Below are 18,614 nucleotides of genomic sequence, written 5' to 3'. Positions count from 1 at the left end.
ACTGTAAAAAAAAAAAAAAAAAAAAAAAAGAACTAGACATTGTCTCTTCGTCTAGCTGGATCTGGCCAGAGAATTTCATCAACATCGCAGGCAATGTTGTCATTAGGCAAAAGTGCTTTATCCGTACCGGATACTCGTTTCAGCCGAGTATCCGGTACGGATAAAGCACTTTTGCCGAGTACGAGTATTATACGAGTAATACGAGTCAATATCTGTGCTCGGATTGAATAAAAATCCTCATTGGGTAGTTGACTGTGTCTGCGTTCTGTGATAGGCTAGTCTTCACAGCGCCCCTCCCCTACACACATACAGATTTATTGTGTTGCTGTGTCCCGCTCTGCTCACTCACACAGAACAGCTCTCTCTCTCTGTGTCTCTCCCTCAGTCACTCAGGTTCGCGGGTCTTTTCCGTTAACGTTTAGGGTTTTTTCAGCTTCAGGTTTGTTTTTTACTTCGGTTTGTAGTACTTACTTATTAACCAGTAGAGTTCTGGTAAACGTGGGGTTTGTTCAGACGTGGTGCTTGGTAGAATGCGACTCGCGTTGCGTCTCTGCCTGTCGGAGATTTTTTTTCTTTTTTAAACCGTCAGCTGGCTCTAAACAGATCTGAAAAACAGTGTTGGACTATTTGATCCGTAGAACACAGTCCCCCCCGCCCTCCTCTCTCTCTCTCTCTCTCTCTCTGTCTCTCTCTTACTCACTCACACACACTCACACACACACATACCTGGTGTGGAAATAAAAAAAAATAAAAAAGAACCAAAAAAAATTAAAAAAAGTGTGATTTTATGATCACACTGATCATAAAAAAATTAAAAGTTAAAAAAGGAAAGTTATGTTGAGTATGAAAACTCTTGTTCATTACATTTTACTTCATATTTGCAACCGCATGTGTTTTATTCATTGTTCTTGTTCTGTATATAGTTTGTTTGTTATCGTGATCAAAACCATTGATCTGAAGCTCAATGCTGATGCTGTCATGTAAATAGTTTTCTAATCAGCAATAAATATAACAATTTCTGATCAGCCCATATCAATTGCATGCTTAAAATAATATACCGGTTAAAGCCCCGCCCATTTCAAGACAACCCGACCCACTTCCGGGTTAAATCCCGCCCACTTCCGGGTTAGGCCACGCCCAGTCCGAGTACAGATACAGATACAGATAATTCATATGGTTAACAGATACAGATAATGCTGTACTCGCTCATCCCTAGTTGTCATTAGCAAGACACCTTGGAAAGAAACGTTTTGAATGACGAATCCATCCTTGCATTGCTGCTACCTCCATCTGGTCACAGGCCTCCTCCATGGCTTGGATGAGGGGTACCTCAGCCTGGAGACGGAGATCATATACCTTCCACCGCCATGCCGAGAAAAACTCTCTATAGGGTTGAGGAATGGAGAGTATGGTGGAAGAAAAAAAAAAACAGTATACAATAGTACAGTAATTTCACAGGAAAAGGTAACAGACATGCTGATAGTGCATAGAATACAGTACTATAAGCAGTTACTGAAACCGTGCAGATGTTTTTGATATGATGATATTTTTACAATACCTATTTTCCAGTCGAAATGTTCTCATCACACTTGCCACTGTGTATCGGCTTAGATTTGGCTGTACTCGCAGTCCAGCCTCCCTCAGCGTCAGGCCGTGGTTGATAACGTGGTCAACCAGTGTTGCGCGGATCTCATTTGTCAGATTCGGTCCTCTTTGAGCACCTTCTTGTCTTCCTCTTCCTCTTCCTCTTTCTCTTCCTCTTCCTCTACCTCTACCTCTACCTCTACCTCCAGCATGGCCTCCATCTCTTCCTCTTCCTCTGTTGATTCCTCCTCTGTTGATTCCTCTTCCTCCCCTTCCTCCTCCTCCTTGTCCTCCTCCTCGTTCTCCTCGTTCTCCTCGTTCTCCTCCTCGTCTTACTCTTTCTCTGACTCTTTCCATTGTGCTTGAAGACCGATGAACTCACCTGCTGCTTTTTATAGTGCTTATACACCTGATTGGTGTGTCTACAATTAAGCAAACAAGTGTTTGCACACCTGATGACTGTGTTGAACCAATTGGTTGGATGGTGCGGTAATTTGACGGTCAGTGCTTTGGTATTGCAAGGAAGTGACTTCATGATAGATTTTTGTGTGTAATGTATGTTAAGTGTGTTTAGTGTTTTGCAAATCACTGTGTGTAGAGTTTTGCAACAAGTGTGAGGTTGACAATGTGCTTATAGTTGTGCAAATATGGGCTGATGTTTTGCTTCTTGAGTGTAAGGTTTTGTTAATAGTGTACTACTTTTAATTTTAGTGTGTAAGCAATCCAAAAAAACTGTAAGCACTTTCATGTCATTTCCTTTGGACATTTTGTCAATTTGCGCTTTGTATCTTCTCTACTTTTACTTTGACACATTTCTAATATATTTTCATTTTGTTTCAGTTGTTAATTAGCATTTTAAGTGCTTAGTCTGAGGTGTGAGCTCTTAACATTTCCTACCCCTCCCCCATTCAATGTTTGGGATCATGACTCAGACTCATATTCTGTACAAAAGATTTCAGGATTTATATATTCTCCAACAGTCCACATTACTGTCTAAGACTGTGTCAGCTCTGTGAAATGCATACAGGTTCACTAGGTTCATAACATGTGAAGCATCATACTGTATATGTCTGCTCCGCCTGTGTGTGGGCCAGTGCTGCATCATGTTTCCGTGCATACTGAATCTAATGTTCTCACAGCAGTAAAATGAGCTTCATCTCTTGATCGCACATAGTTATACAGAGATCAGTCATCTCTGACCTTGGCTAATACCTATAAATATAGGGTCCTAAGTACTTCAAACTTACTTTAAGCCTCTGTGTGTGTAACACCGTCTGCTGGCGACTCCTTATTGTTTTAAGATCCTCCTCGAGTTCTCTTAAAAATTGCAACCAAGTCTTCTTAAAATTTCTCTTCTAAATCTAATGTATACATTATTTATTGGTCCATTTATTTAGTTGCGTTTTTTTTTTCTGCAGATCAATGTGCGCGTCACCACCATGGACGCTGAGCTGGAGTTTGCCATCCAGCCCAACACGACAGGCAAACAGCTTTTTGACCAGGTAAGAGACACATACCAGCACATATATATATATATATATATATATATATATATATATATATATATATATATATATATATATTTTTTTTTTTTTTTGGTTTTTTTATTATTAATTTCAAGGACCATGATCCCTGAGTAGATTGTGAGGACAAACACTTCTACAGCAGCAGGAAGGACGCAGAAAATACATCTACTATATCACTGGATGGGAGTAGACAGTCAGAAATGTGTTTTTACAAAGTGAACTCTGTGACCCGCTGGAAGAATCACATCGTTTGTTATCCATTGCAAATGGAAAGCAATACTGAAAGTAAACGTGTGTGTGCCAGTGGGTGCTTGGCTGGGTTTGGGTTGGTACTGGTTCTGTTCAGAGATGACACACAAAGTGCTCTTTGTCTAAACTGGGAGCTTTTAGGAGACAGTGGATCTAAGTGTTGGGTGGAAGGTGTGGGTCTGTGTGTGTGAATGTGTGTCTGGGAAGTAAAAGGGCAGCTTTCAGCATTGTTTCATGTCAGGCTCTAAAGGGCTGTTGGGGTTGTGGTGACATAGAGGGAGAAAGACAGAATCAAAGAGAGAATTCTTTTTTTCTGTTTTTTTTGTTTTGTTGGTCTTTTATCTACGTTCTGCTTTATAGTATGCGATCAAAACACAGAAGCTTTTAAGGCTGTACAAGACAGGTTTATGGAACAATACATCTGTCTTATTAGAAGTGTTGCTGTGTGAGGGGAGAGAGTCCCATCCATACTATACAAGAAATATAATAGCCCAATAATAGATTTTTTAGAGCAATACCGGAACAGTTTGTCTATACTTTCAAAAATTGGAATTGACCATTCAAATAAGACATTGGCTTTTTACTCTAAGGAGGGCAATGTTGCCAGTCCACCACTTTGGTCAAGACTGAAATATCTCAACAACTATTGGATGGAGTGTTTTGTAATTTGGTACATGTTCACCTCAGGGTGAATTATAATAACTTTGGTGAGCATCTGACTTTTCATTTAGTGACATCATTAGGTCTAAACTTCAATTTGTCCAATACTTTAATTGGTCATAAACCAATGACATTCTCTTTCGCCACGGCTAAACTTTGTGTTTAGTGCTAATATTACCGTGCTAACTAGTTAAACTAAGATGATGAACATGGTAAACCTTTCGTCTGCTAAACATCAGCATGTTAGTCAAAATATGACATCTTGTTAAAGGCACACACCATCCACTAAATAAATAGGTTCTTTAATTGGTGATGGTTCTTTTGTAAAACCATAAAGCCTTTTGAAGAATCATTGTTTTTCTGTGAGTAGGGGTTGTTCTAGTCTTGCTTTGCCAGACCTTCCTACACAGCACTGTGGAGGAGGGTCTGGCTAGTCCATACAGAATTCAGGGATGGGAGAAAAACGTGCTCTGGTTTATCGGCATTTCTTTAAACCAATCACAATCTTCATGGGCCGCGCTAAGCACTGGACAGAGCCATGGTTCTGCTGCAAAATAGCCTCAGGTGGAACTTGTTTTGGTGGAACATGTGTACGTTCAAAAGTTGTTTTAGTCGTGCAACAGAAAACTCCGATTGGACAGATAGTCTAGCTAGCTGTCTGGATTTACCCTGCAGAGATCTGAGGAGCAGGTAACCATAAATCGAACGTTTAAAATTCCAATACAAAGAAAGCGGAAGGTAATGGACATCTGGCAGAAAAGAGGGACATCTGGCGGAATTTCCTGTGGCACCGGAGCAATCCCGGAAGTGGAACGTCGTGGATATAGACTAGGGTTGTTCTGAAAGAAACCTCCCAATGAGTACTGTAACCAGTTGCGGATTGAGATTAATCAATTATGTAATTGACAGAGAATTTACTATTTTGAAAATCTAATCATTCAGCAAAAAATACCAAACATTTGCAGCTTCTAGCTTCTGAAATGTGATGATTTGCTTTTGTTTTTCTGTTGTTGTTTTTTTTTTTTATAATTTTGGGTTTGGGACTTTTAGCAGACAGAAAGTGAGAAGTGAGTGAGCTGACAGGTGTAAAAGTAATGGTAGACCTCAGTGGTGGATGAAGTTTCGTACTCAATGTCCATCATCAACTAAAAACTGAAAAGACAGAATGATTACCAGCATGAGCAAAGAAATTATGTGACATATCCCAAAGGAATACACCACGTTTTGGGGAGTTTGTAGCTCATCAGTTGAAGAGGACAGACTGAATGCAGCATGAACAAGTGAGATGGGATACATGATACAGTGAAACTGAACGTGATGCCAATGCCTCAGTATACATATGAAACCGATCAGCTTCAACTAGCAACATTTCTTCAGCGTGCACAAGCACTGTTTAGTGTTGTGGGATGAAAACAGTCACGTCTCCCTGTGATCATTTAACTGCATGTGTGGGGAGGTTACATACAGTACAGAGAGGGCTCATTGATAAAGAGGCTGTCAAGCTAAATATAAACACCCATAATCTCACTCAAACACACACACACACACACACACACACACACACACACACACACACACACAAAATGAAATGATTAAAGGCCTTAGTGAGGTAGAACAAGCTTTTTAATCAAACTAACCCAACACCAACATGTAAGCCTTTGAAAGTGATCACTTTGATGGGTCAAACGCACACTTTTATGATGCCCGTCTTCCTCTTCTCTCTTCCACTTATTATTCCATATTCACATCTAAATCTGCATCCGCATAGTTGCCCCTGCATACGGCATTCCTAGCCCTACTGGTGTGTGTGTGTGTGTGTGTGTGTGTGTGTGTGTGTGTGTGTGTGTGTGTGTGTGTGTGTGTGTGTGTGTGCGTGTGTGTATACCACAACATGTTTTGGATGGGTGTTGCAGTGTGTTGTTGCATTTGTTTATGCCTGTAAATGTTGTTACACATGGGTTTGTGTTTATGTAGGCATGTCTTTCTGTGCCTGAGTGTGTGTGAGAGTTAATTATATGGTAGTGAGTGCCATTGTACTGACGTGTAAATCACATCAGTCTGAGTAAGCATCCGCATCCCCCCAGGGACTCTCTCTCTCTCTCTCTCTCTCTCTCTCTCTCTCTCTCTCTCTCTCTCTCTCTCTCTCTCTCTGTAAATGGGACGACAGTTAGTGATTGACGAAGCATGTAAGATTGTTTGAGAGAGTAGGGAGGGTAGACAAAGTTGGAAGAGAAGGGAAAATACTCCAAAAAGGAAGAGAGGGGATGGAAGAAGGGAGAAAAATACAGAGCGAACCGTAAATCAGTTTTCCGTTGGGATAGGATCTCTTGTTGCTGTTAATTAACTATTTGTGTGTGCAGTTTTTATTGCAACATCAATTATTCATAAATAACTAAGTCTAAATGTAAATATATAAAAGAGTAATTGGGCAACTGTGTCCTCATCTTTGTATGTACATTTGAACTTGGAAACAATTAAGGGAAATCTAAAAGCCACAGCAGACAATGATATTTTAGACAATAGCGTGCTTCAACAGTTTGGGGATGGAACAAAGCCAGATCCATAGAGAAATGGTCTTCCATGTTTGGTGTGGAAGAACTTAACTGGCCTGCACAGAGCCCTGACCTCAACCCCATCCAGCACCTTTGGAATAAACTGGAACCCTGACTGTACAGCCAGGCCTTATTGCCCAACATCAGTGTTGGACCTTACGAATGCTCTTGTGGCTGAATGGGAGCAAATCCTGCATCCAGGTTTCAAAATCTTGTTGTCTTCCCATGAAGGTGAAAGCTATTATAGCATGTTTGGTCTGTATACTTTGTTCTGATTTTCACATCCTTTTGGCCAGTGTACTTGATGTACATTTCCTTTTATTTTTGGTGTTCTATTCAGCCTTGGTCTGTGTGTAAAACCAAGGCCAATTTGTCCCTAAAGTTATGACATGTACAGAGTTCAATCATCAGTATTTGATAGTGAAATTAACTGGGATGCCTTGGTATAATTACTGTCAATAAATGACACCATTGAGATGATGCACAGCCTTTACCTCATGCCGCAGATATTGAGCATTACAACTTGTAGTCCTAAATCCTGAAAGTATTGAGCTTTGGTTTGCCTTGCCAGATTCCAGTGATATCTCCACAGGGTTTTCAATTAATGCAGAAAATAAAGTCGGTGATTCACAAAAGCTGGAAAAAACATGACATGACATAGTTTATATTTTATTTCTCAACTACAAGTTTTTAAGTGTAAAATGTGAGACTTCTATTTATATTAATTGCTTAATTGTTGTTTTCTGAATAAAAAGTTGCCCACAGAGTTTTGTGCAAAGCTTGTTATAGAAGCTTGATTGACAGTCTTGTACCGGTACTCACTGCAGGTGACAAGGGTAATCCCATTGTATCCTGTAAACGGATAAAAACGAAAAGCATTTGTGTCGTTTCAGGTGGTGAAGACGGTGGGTCTGAGGGAGGTCTGGTTCTTTGGCCTGCAGTACACAGACAGTAAAGGCTACGTCACATGGCTCAAGCTCAACAAGAAGGTGAGAGATCCGAAATACAACCACTCAAGGACCACTTCTATTTAATAACTTTATTCCTGTTTTTATCATTTGTGCATTTGCAGATAAATCCATTCCCACGACTTGAAAACATGATATTAAAGTTATGAAAGCCTGTAAACAGTCTTAAATCTTAAAACAGACTTAAATGCTGGAAAGCCTTAGAAGTAGACTGGTGTGTATAACCTTACTTTAATATTCTGTTTGGCAGAATCTTTAATACAAAGTGCATAAAACCAGCATCAGTGAAAATATCTTGTTTAATGAATGTATCTTTAATCTTGTTTTGGATGAAGACAGTGACACAGAGTTTGATTTCCTCCGTATTCATAAGTTCACATACTGTAAAGACATGTGAAGGGTGGAAGATGAAATGTCGTGTGTGGGTGTTCTCTCCAGGTGACCCAGCAGGATGTGAAGAAGGAGAATCCTCTGCAGTTCAAGTTCAGAGCGAAGTTCTTCCCAGAAGATGTTTCTGAGGAACTTATCCAGGAGATCACACAGAAGCTCTTCTTCCTGCAGGTACTGTACAACTGATAGATTACTGTGCCTTCCAAGATATTGTGGTGGTCAGGTCAACCCAAATGGTACTAACACGGTGGACATATTTTGAAAATTGATCTGTGATTTACAGCTGTTGTCTTCATGTGTAAGCAGGATATTGGGTCTTAATGTGAGAATTTGGCAACTGTTAATTAAAGCTGGCTTTAAATGTATGGCATGTCTTGTTTAATTATTCTTGATCAGATATTTTCTCATTTAAATGGAAATGTAGCTCATTTTAAACTGTATTGTTTTAGCACTGTAACTGCATTGTGTTTAGCATCTCATGTTTGGGAAACTAAAAGTTGTCTTTTTTTAAATGAAAAAAAGTTAGAAAACAGTATATTTTTGCATAGATTTCTCAAAGTAAGGTGTCTACGGAATTATCTTCTTGGTATCAGTGCAGAAACCCAGGTATTGTATCTGTATTAGCATCAATAACACAACAATAACCAGCTTCATTCTGCTGTGCAGAAAAAATCCATACCTGCTAGTTGTAAAGCCTGGGGATTCCCAGACTTTCTGTTAATGTCTCTAGCAAATTTCATGATGTCCCTTAGTTCTTGAAATATAAATATTTCACTCCGGTTCAACATATTGACAGATGTAACTGCTGCTTTTTATAATATCTCTAAGGTTTATCTACCCAGGAAAGATTGCCTAAGCACCTTAATCATCTCTCCCTTGGGTTCTGTATACTAACTACAGGTTATTACTGGCCATGTGTGTGTGTGTGTGTGTGTGTGTGTGTGTGTGTGTGTGTGTTTGTCCTCCCTGCAGGTGAAGGAGGCCATTCTAAATGATGAGAACTACTGTCCCCCAGAGACAGCCGTGCTTGTGGCCTCCTATGCTGTCCAGGCCAAGTACGGAGATTACAACAAAGACAATCACAAGCCCGGCTACCTGGCATCCGACCGGCTACTGCCACAACGGTACGGTGCATACACACTATACAATACTTGTGAGGACCTGAATTAAGATCATTTATTCCCTAAAAGTTTGAAAACTGCATTGATTTACATAAATGGTAAATGGACTGCACTTATAAAGCACTTTTCTGCCCTAGCTGACAAAGGGCTTTACAGTTTGCCTCTCATTCACCATTTCACACACACACACACACACACACACACACACACACACACACACACACACACACACACACACACACACACACACACACAGATTGTGGCGGATGCAAGGGATTTGTGTGGCCTGGTCATCATGTTGTGATGTTTCATAGATGACTGTGTTACCACATAATTACCTGCATTGTGATCCTGCCATTATCCTGGACAACATTGTTAGCATGGTAGTTAAATCTATAACTCTCAGCCTGATCATGATGAAGTTCAGCAGACTAGCTACTGGCCAACAGAGTGAACATTCTGTAGTATCGCAGTATTTATTCTTTCTTTTTCTTCTTCTTTTCGTCACATATTTTTCTTGTGTGTGCATGTCCTGTAGAGTTCTGGAGCAACACAAGCTGACAAAGGAACAATGGGAGGACAGAATACAGACCTGGCATGAGGAACACAGAAGCATGCTCAGGTAAGTGAGTGTTGTTGGGGGCTGATAGAAAAAGAGAAATCACTGTATAATCCAAGTTTGAGGATTATGATTTTTAAAGACATTGACACCTATATTTACCTGTGTATTATGTATTTTGTGTGTGTGTGTGTGTGTGTGTGTGTGTGTGTGTGTGTGTGTGTGGGTGTGTGTGTGTGTGGGGGGGTGGGTGTGTGTGGGTAGGGAGGATGCAATGATGGAGTATCTGAAGATAGCTCAGGACTTGGAGATGTACGGTGTCAACTACTTTGAAATTAAAAACAAGAAAGGCACAGAACTGTGGCTGGGGGTCGATGCCCTGGGACTCAACATCTATGAGCACGAAGACAAGTAACTAACACATGCACGCACACGCACACGCACACACACACACACACACACACACACACACACACACACACACACACACACACACACACACACATAGGGTGGCAACATTCTGAAGAAGTTAGATGCATTCATTGCAGTTTCATACCTCACATAGCATTAATTAGTAACACAGTTTACCCTCGGAGCTTGGTTTTAGGGATTCCCAACCTTGGGGTTAGGACCCCTTCAAGGGTCACGAGATAAAGATGAGGGGTCCCAAGATGATTAGCAGTAACAAAAACTCCTCGTTGTGCTGCACAACGAGGAGTTTTTTTAATTTTTTTTAATTTTACTTAAGTCTTTGCTTTTCTTCAAAATTATTGAATAGTTTAACCCTTTAGAGCACATTTAAAAAAAGTAATTAAAATGTAACAAAATGAAAATAATCACGCTGACATATGGAACACGTGACGACGGGTCGCCTGTAGACATTACTTGATTTTAAAGGATTGTGAGACCAAACGCTTGAGCTTAGTTGATGTAATCAGCACCTCAACAAAACTGAAAACTTAAAATAAAGAGGAAGAAAATTAAACCACAACACTCACTTTCAGTTTATTTTAGGAAGATTCCCTGCTACAGTTGATCCACCATTGCAGTTAAGACACAGTTTGATTGCAATAGACTTTAATTGGAGAAATACATCTCTTATGAAATTGTATGAAGTGGCAACATTACAGTCAATCAATAAATTCATGATTTGAAACAATAAAGCCTTAAACAATGAAATAGAACTTTTTATCCCCTTTGTCTTTAATGGCATGTCACATACATCAAGTGTTGCACTTTTCCGTATAAAAGAAAATATGAATCTGCTTTTGACATAAATATCACTATATTATCTGGGATTTAATGCATTAAAAGGGGACTGCTGTAGCTTTATTATAACTAGTTTAAGGAATATGAAGTGTGACTTTCTCTGCACCCTTGAGGCCCATGGATTGCATTGGTTTGACAACAGCGCCCTCTTTTGGCGTTGAACAGCACAGCTAATGAACAACCTGAACACAGAAAACAAAGTACTCCTCAAAGGCTTCATTCAGACATCCAACATTTAAAATTATTATTATTTTTTTTTAACATGGACATGTTTATAAGTGAATGAGCTTGGAAGTAAATGATTCATCTTCATCTACCTTAATCTTTAATTCAAAAAATCTCTCCACTCAGGTTGTCACCGAAGATCGGCTTTCCCTGGAGTGAGATCAGAAACATTTCCTTCAACGACAAGAAGTTTGTCATCAAGCCCATCGACAAGAAAGCTCCAGTAAGTGTTGGAATGATGTGTGATTGGTCATTGGTTATCTTTTTGAAATATGTGTTAACACTGTCATGTCCGTCCTTTGTGTCTTCCCCAGGACTTTGTGTTCTACGCCCCTCGGTTGCGGATCAACAAGCGCATCCTGGCGTTATGTATGGGAAACCATGAGTTGTACATGAGGAGGAGGAAGCCCGACACCATCGAGGTGCAGCAGATGAAGGCTCAGGCCAGAGAGGAGAAGCACCACAAGCAGATGGAGAGGTACAATACACTCTGCTTTTCCTTTTTCAGGACTATATGTTGGTCCAGAAGCACCATCTTCCATTTTTTTCCTGCTGGAAGTTCTGATTCTCTTGTGTTTCCATTATTCCAATGTACTTTTTTTTTGGGTCTATTCTTAATTGATTTAACAACATACTAGCTTTCATTCGACTGCCATGCGGTTCTATGAATCTGTTAACTCTGAGCTAGCTGTTAGAAATAAATTAGTCAGCTTATCATTTAGCCTTACATGCAATACATACTTATCTAGTCAGTCTTAATTCACTCGTTTTTAATTGCTTAGAGACCTACAGTTCAGTATGTATGAATTGTAAAAATAAGTTACACAACAACTGGGAATTTGTGTTTCTTCTTTGTCCTTTGCATTTTCTACAGGGAATGTAAATGAGAGGAAACTACATTTAGCAGAATATGTATGTACATTATCTTTCATTTACTGGTTAATTAAATCACTTCATGTAGTGTTTTCTGCTTCCTGAATATCTTACAGTAAATGGAAGAGTGCTGGTTGGGGTATGGGTCAGTTCACACCAGGTGTATTTCTTCTAACCCTGTACACACCCAGTGTGTAGGCTACTGCATGGCATTCTGAATGAACACACATTAGCTCATGTTGGAAGTGGCAATTTAGCTTTGTCATCACTAGGGGGCAGTGCTGCGTTGAAAGAATCAAGCTGCTGTTCCTCATCTGCAGGAGCTGCTGTTGCAGAAGCAAACAAACACAACATAGCTCGTTCTACTGTTGGTAGCAAGAAATAAAACTATGTAATACAGTTTTTATGAATGCTATATAGTGCTTCACAAAAACATGTTGCATATGCACACCAATCAGTACATCCAAAGAGAATTGAACATGACAGACAGACTACAAAGTTGTCTCATATCTATGGATTAGTGTGGGAAAAGAGGATCTGATGCTTGTATTTGAACATCAAGTGAAGATGTTATTTTCATTGTAAGCAAGGATTGCCCATGAACTACCTGAAATGATGTCACAAAAACTAATCCTGCCTATCGGCAGGTTTACATACACAGATAAACTAGGTTAATGTGAGAAAACAGGTAACACGTTTACATGAAATCATAACAGCTAACGCGGCACTGAGAAAAAGTCTCGATAAGGCCAGACAAACATTCTTTGAATTTCCTTGTAGACTATTTTCATGGTGTATAACTTCAAACGATCAACAGATAAGGGACCAGCTGGGTTTTTGACGGTTGTTTTCTGGGTTATTTGGACAGAGCGCAGCTGGAGAACGAGAAGAAGAAGCGCGAGCATGCAGAGAAGGAGAAGGAGCGGATAGAGCGAGAGAAGGACGAGCTGATGGAGAGGCTGAAGCAGATCGAAGGGCAGACACAGAGAGCTCAGAAAGGTAAGACTGCACCAACATCAAGCATGTGCTCATGGACTTCTATTTAGTTTCAAACAGACAGAAACGTTGGGATACCAACTTTGTAATGTCCTTTGTCCTCACCGATCACACAGTCCCACACGTTTTAAGATGGTCTGTAACTCTTATATTTACATGTGTATGCGTGCAGAGCTGGAGGAGCAGACTAGGAAGGCGCTGGAGCTCATGCAGGAGAGGAAGCGGGCAAAGGAGGAGGCAGAGCGGCTGGAGAAGGAGAAGCAGGCGGCGGAGGAAGCCAGGGCAGCGCTGGCTCAGAAGGCTGCCGACCAGATGAAGAACCAGGAGCAACTGGTACCTGCACTCACACATCAATCACAGCCTCTGGTTCCTTATGCCAACATTACTTCTTTAGTTTAGTGCTTTTATCCAGGTGAAAGTGACACTTGAACTCAGGTGGCAACAACGAACCTTGAGATCCATCAATTAAATCCATCTTTTCTTTTAATTCCATGTATTTATTCTTTTTTTTTTTTTACTTCTTATTTAACATGTGGTATTCTTGTTTTTATACCACCAAAACCATTTTACATTTTGCTTTAAATGTATTATACATACAGTATATTAAAGTTATAACAAGCAGTGTTATATTGTACTATATATATAGTCCAGGGTTAACTGATATTAATACAGTTGTCTGTTCAAATAATAAATCATGAAAGAAGACATCATTTATCAAGCAGAACTACCAATTTCTCAAATATGACAAGTTGGTAGTTCTATCTGTTTCATATTATTGTAAACCGAAAATACCTTTTGGTTTTTGGACTGTTGGTTAGACACCACACTGAGTTCAATTTGGTAACTTTTTACCGGCGTGTGTTATTTTGACAGGCTGCTGAGTTAGCGGAGTTCACTGCCAAAATAGCTCTGCTTGAGGAAGCCAAGAGGAAAAAAGAAGATGAAGCATCAGAATGGCAACTCAAAGTAACATAACTTCTGTATTTGTGTATGTTTGTGTGTGTGTGTGTGTGTGTGTGTGTGTGTGTGTGTGTGTGTGTGTGTGTGTGTGTGTGTGTGTGTGTGTGTGTGTGTGTGAGACACACACACACATATGTTTAGCCCCATTATTCTCTACTTTTATTTTTCTATCCAGTGAGTTGTGAGTGTGTATGTCTTTAGTGGTTAGCGTTAAATGTGTGTGCACCTGTCCATATACCTTTCTGTGTTAATGTCTGTCAACGGTCGTGTCTGTTTCATAAGTATGCACGTGTGTTCTTTACAGGCTTTGTCAGCACAAGACGACCTGGAGAAGACCAGGGAGGAGCTGAAGACGGCCATGTCATCTCCGCCAGCGCCAGAAAACGACGAGGAGGATGAAACGAATGCCGAGGCGAGTGCCGAGCTCCTCAGCGATGGCGTCACCAGCCACCGCAGTGAGGAGGAACGCATCACTGAGGCGCAGAAGAACGAACGTGTCAAGAAACAGCTACAGGTAGAGCTTTAACAGTATTCATAAAAAAAGTTTTATAAACACTAAGATAAGTGGGCATTCACACCAAGAAAAGTGAACCATAAGTCGTTTATAGATTTCTACGTTTCCAACCGCACTTAAAGGCAGCTTATTTCACAGGGGAGAGAGAGAAAGAAAAGAAAGACGAGCGAGGCATAGCGAGTGCTTTGTTGTTGCAGGAAACATTCACCTATCACACTATTAACCCTAACTCCCGGGCACTTCAGTGCCGCAGGCAGTGTGAACCTGGCCTTAATGAATGCAAAGATGACAACCAACAACAACAAGAAGCTGTTGCTGAAAACATGAACCAAGCTGACCAAGCTTTTTTCTAGCAAATTATACACCACTGATCTTATGCTGCTCATCTCTCATCACCCCTCTCTCTGTCTCTTGCCTCTGTCCAGGCTCTGAGTTCAGAGTTGGCCGAGGCCCGGGATGACACCAAGAAAACACAGAACGACATGCTGCATGCCGAGAACGTCAGGGCAGGCAGAGACAAGTACAAAACCCTGCGCCAGATCCGCCAGGGCAACACCAAGCAGCGTATTGATGAGTTTGAGTCCATGTGAGCAGGGAAGAAGCATGGACACAACGATGAAAAGAGACAGTTAGTCTCGTTGCCATGTCAACGCCTCAAATCCTGCTGCCACCCCAGGAACAATTTTTTTTTTCTATCCAGGAGAAAGAGCGGCTAATGGGCTATGTAGCTTCAGCCTCGCCAAAGCTCTGCGTAGCAGCGTTTGGCCAATCACACTGCTACCTGCTTTTAAGAGCTCCGCCCCCAACACAACGAAGCACACATCCTTTACTCTGTCGGAAAAATAGCAAGCAGCATATCCTGTTATCAACCTGGACTTCTCCCTTCTACGATACTGACAGTTTTAATGCTTGCATGTATGATAATTAATCAACAACAGGACCATTAGACAAAATGAGAGGATTGGTTGATATTGTGTTTAAATTGTTTAAAATAAATGGCCATTTGTAGCTTGTTGATGTTGCCTGCACGCTTATCCGTAACGCTTTAATATCTGTAACTTACTTTTACGTCTTATGTCATCAGTTGAACAATTAATTTGTTTTAAAAAAAAGCCTTATTCGTCTCATTTCCTTCCTGTCTATAGTATTACTTTTTGTCATTTTGTGTTGGGAAAGTTAGTTGAGTCGTGCTGTCAGTGTCATGATCTGTTAATGTTGCATCAGTTTACTTAACTTCTTGAATGGCTGTCAGTTTGCAAATGCTCACTCTGAGAGTTTGAGCAAGCAGATATGCAAACTAGTTTTGCTTCTTTTAAATTCATACTGTGCTGGAGTTCTCAATCCATTGAGACATTTGTTGATTCAAATATATTTTGCCCCACAATAAAGAATGAATTTATATTTCCAACTATGCCACTACAATTTGATCTTAAAGAGTCCTGACTGAGGTTAGAGCCAGTAGAGTTGGATTTATTCACAAAGGATGTTGTGTTCGAACCTGACGCACAATGTTGTTATAAATTCAATGAATGCCTAAATTGCTACGTAAAGCCTGTTTGTCATGAATTACTTTTCTGTTCAGTAAATTGTCTGACTCTGAACATTGGTCTGAAAAAACAAATATGTTTCACCAAAATCTTCACTTAGGAAACAAACTTAGAAATCAAAGTAAACCATGTTACAAATTCCCTACAAGTTGATCCAAAAATGAATTATCAATTTCATGACACAATTTGATAATAATGAAACAGTTGAAAATATATAGGTAGTTTTCATTTATTTGTGATTCTGTAATTTCCAAAACATGCTGTAGCAAAATGTTTGATTGAAAGTCAGAAATATCTGTAATGTCTATGTATCTATAATGAACCTGTCTTATATTTATTATCTACGTAACACCAAACAACTGTCCCTTTCCAGCAGTGCCCCTTAGTGTCACCACCATATTCAAAGCAATCAAAATGATGTCTCATCCTAAATAGAGAATACAGTATATACTGTGTCTCCAGCTGGATCTCCCCAGCTTCCCTGTTCTGGAACATTCAAGACCATACATGAAAGCTTGAGTAGGGCTTTTATTGCTCACTTTTACATTACACATAACAAACAGTCAACATGTCTCATTTGGCCACAGTTTCCCAGATTCTGTAGGTATGACAGGTTAGTTTTTCGTGCTTTTGTTTTGGGTTTCATTTCCTAAAGCTCAGTTGAGTCCCACGGCCCTGTAGCACAAACATCTGAAGAGACCCACTCCAAAAGACATGTTTTAATAAAAAGGAACAACATTAACAAAAAGCATGAATGACATGAAAGTAAAACTTGTTTGTACAAAAGCATTTCAGCCAATTTCATTTGAATCTTAATTTTTTTTCTTCTTTTTGATTAAATGGGTATTGTATTTGGGCTGGGCACATCCTGTACATATAACTCATTCAAATTCATCAGTTTAAAGCAATGCCTTAGTATTGCACACTAAAAGGTGGGTACTTTTGAAACACTATTTGACTGCGCTAAATCAATATTTCACAAATAGCACAGTTGTACATGACTGCTTTGGACCGTCTTTTGGAATTAAACTCTTCATCTGCCAGCAGGACACACAGTGAAACAGCAGCAATGGTCAAACACTTTAATATCTTCTTTTTATTTTGGTTTAATATAACCATCATTGACCTGAGCAAAGGGGAAAACATTGAAAAGCAAAAAACAGCCTTTTACTTGGCTTTGGTCTCTGAAAAGGTGGCACTTTAATTGTTTCTGTAGCAGAAATGAAGCTGTATTAAAGCACATTAGAAATATGGGTAGGAATAACTGTGATAAACTTGGACATTGTTGATATTTTACATGTCTTTCCTATTCGATAAAACTGCTGGATTTGAGGCCATTTTAGTCAAAAGAGCAACAAATGACAAAACATTATTGTAGAAAAAACCTACCCATAAATTCTTAAAGGTGTGTTCAGACTGAATGTGAAGCAAATTTTAGGCAGGTTGATCACATGACAAAATGCAAGAGGATGTGAACCGAAGCAAGTTCACTGTGGACCCTATTCAGGTTCTACGAGACTTTAAGCTTGTCAAGGCATTGTGGGATAGCGCAGACCTTTACCGAAAGCTGATGTGTTTTTACATCAATAGCAAATTAAGGTGAAATTTTCCCAACAGCTCGGTAGTGATTTGCGAGGGGAAAACGTGATGTAGGCCTACTGGTGAGCAAGAAAGAAAATCATTGTTGCAGTTTCATACAACCTTGCTATGTTATTACAGGTACAAACCAAAAAAAATAAAAAGCTGCTTGACTGATGTCATAATTTGTTCCAGTTCATTGTTGCAAGTCATAGGGTGCCTATAGGTCTTTTTACAGAGGACATTTTGACACTTGGACAACTTGGATAAAATAAATGATGGCTGAATTCCATTTAGCTGCTTCAGTTTCAGGAGGCTGGTGTTGTGCATGATGGCTCACTATTATACTGACATGGCTCACTGAAGCTGTGTTCAAAACCACATATTATTCACATACTATTAATACTAAGTATGATGTAAAATTGAGTATGTGGTGCATTCCAACTGCATAGTATTTGGATTTCATGTACATTAGAAAATCCCAGATGTTTATGAGACGTGAGCTTACTGGACATACTCAACAGCTCCAAAATGCATTGCGGTTCATCAGACAATGGCTGACTGTGAGGCAAATGGTTTAAAGAATGAACCGTTGGATATAACAGTAATGAATGATTGGAAGTTAAGATGTTAAGGTACAGTTAAGAGGAAAAGCGCAGGAGCTCACATATATAATGTACGGTAGAAAACATATTTAATACTTACATGTTTAATCATTTAAATTTGCATTAAAATAATACTGGAAAATATTAAATTGAGTGGAAGAGGTAATGTTAATTCACATTTGTAATAAACAATTTTCACTCAATGTTTCGGCGGGTCCGGTAACATGAGCAAAACAGTCGTGATGCAGAGAAGACATATTGCTGGAATTTACTTCAGTGTGAACAGTCTGCTGGTAATGGCATACTTAATCATTAATTCAGTAAGCAGCATGCAGTACATACAGATTGAGTATTTAGTATGCGATTTTAAACAACTTACTACAGTAGAACAAAGCCATTGCTAACGCTGCTAGTAACACGTGTGACTGTGACAAAGGC

The 18,614-nt window shown here is 39.7% G+C and overlaps 1 protein-coding gene across 2 annotated transcripts in view; it reads left to right on the top strand.

Annotated features, from left to right (window-relative positions):
• Positions 1–15,857, top strand: part of LOC116061819 (radixin) — a 43,331-nt gene extending 27,474 nt beyond the window's left edge. For both annotated transcript variants that reach the window (XM_031316281.2, XM_031316218.2), the window contains exons 3-15: positions 3,003–3,086; positions 7,465–7,560; positions 7,978–8,100; positions 8,902–9,053; positions 9,589–9,672; positions 9,874–10,020; positions 11,230–11,326; positions 11,418–11,581; positions 12,845–12,975; positions 13,145–13,305; positions 13,846–13,938; positions 14,237–14,446; positions 14,872–15,857. In XM_031316281.2, coding sequence (XP_031172141.1) covers positions 3,003–3,086; positions 7,465–7,560; positions 7,978–8,100; positions 8,902–9,053; positions 9,589–9,672; positions 9,874–10,020; positions 11,230–11,326; positions 11,418–11,581; positions 12,845–12,975; positions 13,145–13,305; positions 13,846–13,938; positions 14,237–14,446; positions 14,872–15,036 — 1,707 coding nt within the window. In that variant the 3' untranslated portion in view covers positions 15,037–15,857. The remainder of the gene's footprint in view (positions 1–3,002; positions 3,087–7,464; positions 7,561–7,977; positions 8,101–8,901; positions 9,054–9,588; positions 9,673–9,873; positions 10,021–11,229; positions 11,327–11,417; positions 11,582–12,844; positions 12,976–13,144; positions 13,306–13,845; positions 13,939–14,236; positions 14,447–14,871) is intronic.
• The last annotated feature ends 2,757 nt before the right edge of the window (positions 15,858–18,614 follow it).

Source organism: Sander lucioperca, chromosome 8 (assembly GCF_008315115.2).
Source record: "Sander lucioperca isolate FBNREF2018 chromosome 8, SLUC_FBN_1.2, whole genome shotgun sequence".
NCBI lineage: Eukaryota > Metazoa > Chordata > Actinopteri > Perciformes > Percidae > Sander > Sander lucioperca.
The sequence above is the reverse complement of the archived record's forward strand: the minus strand, read 5'-3'. Positions and strand labels throughout refer to the sequence as shown.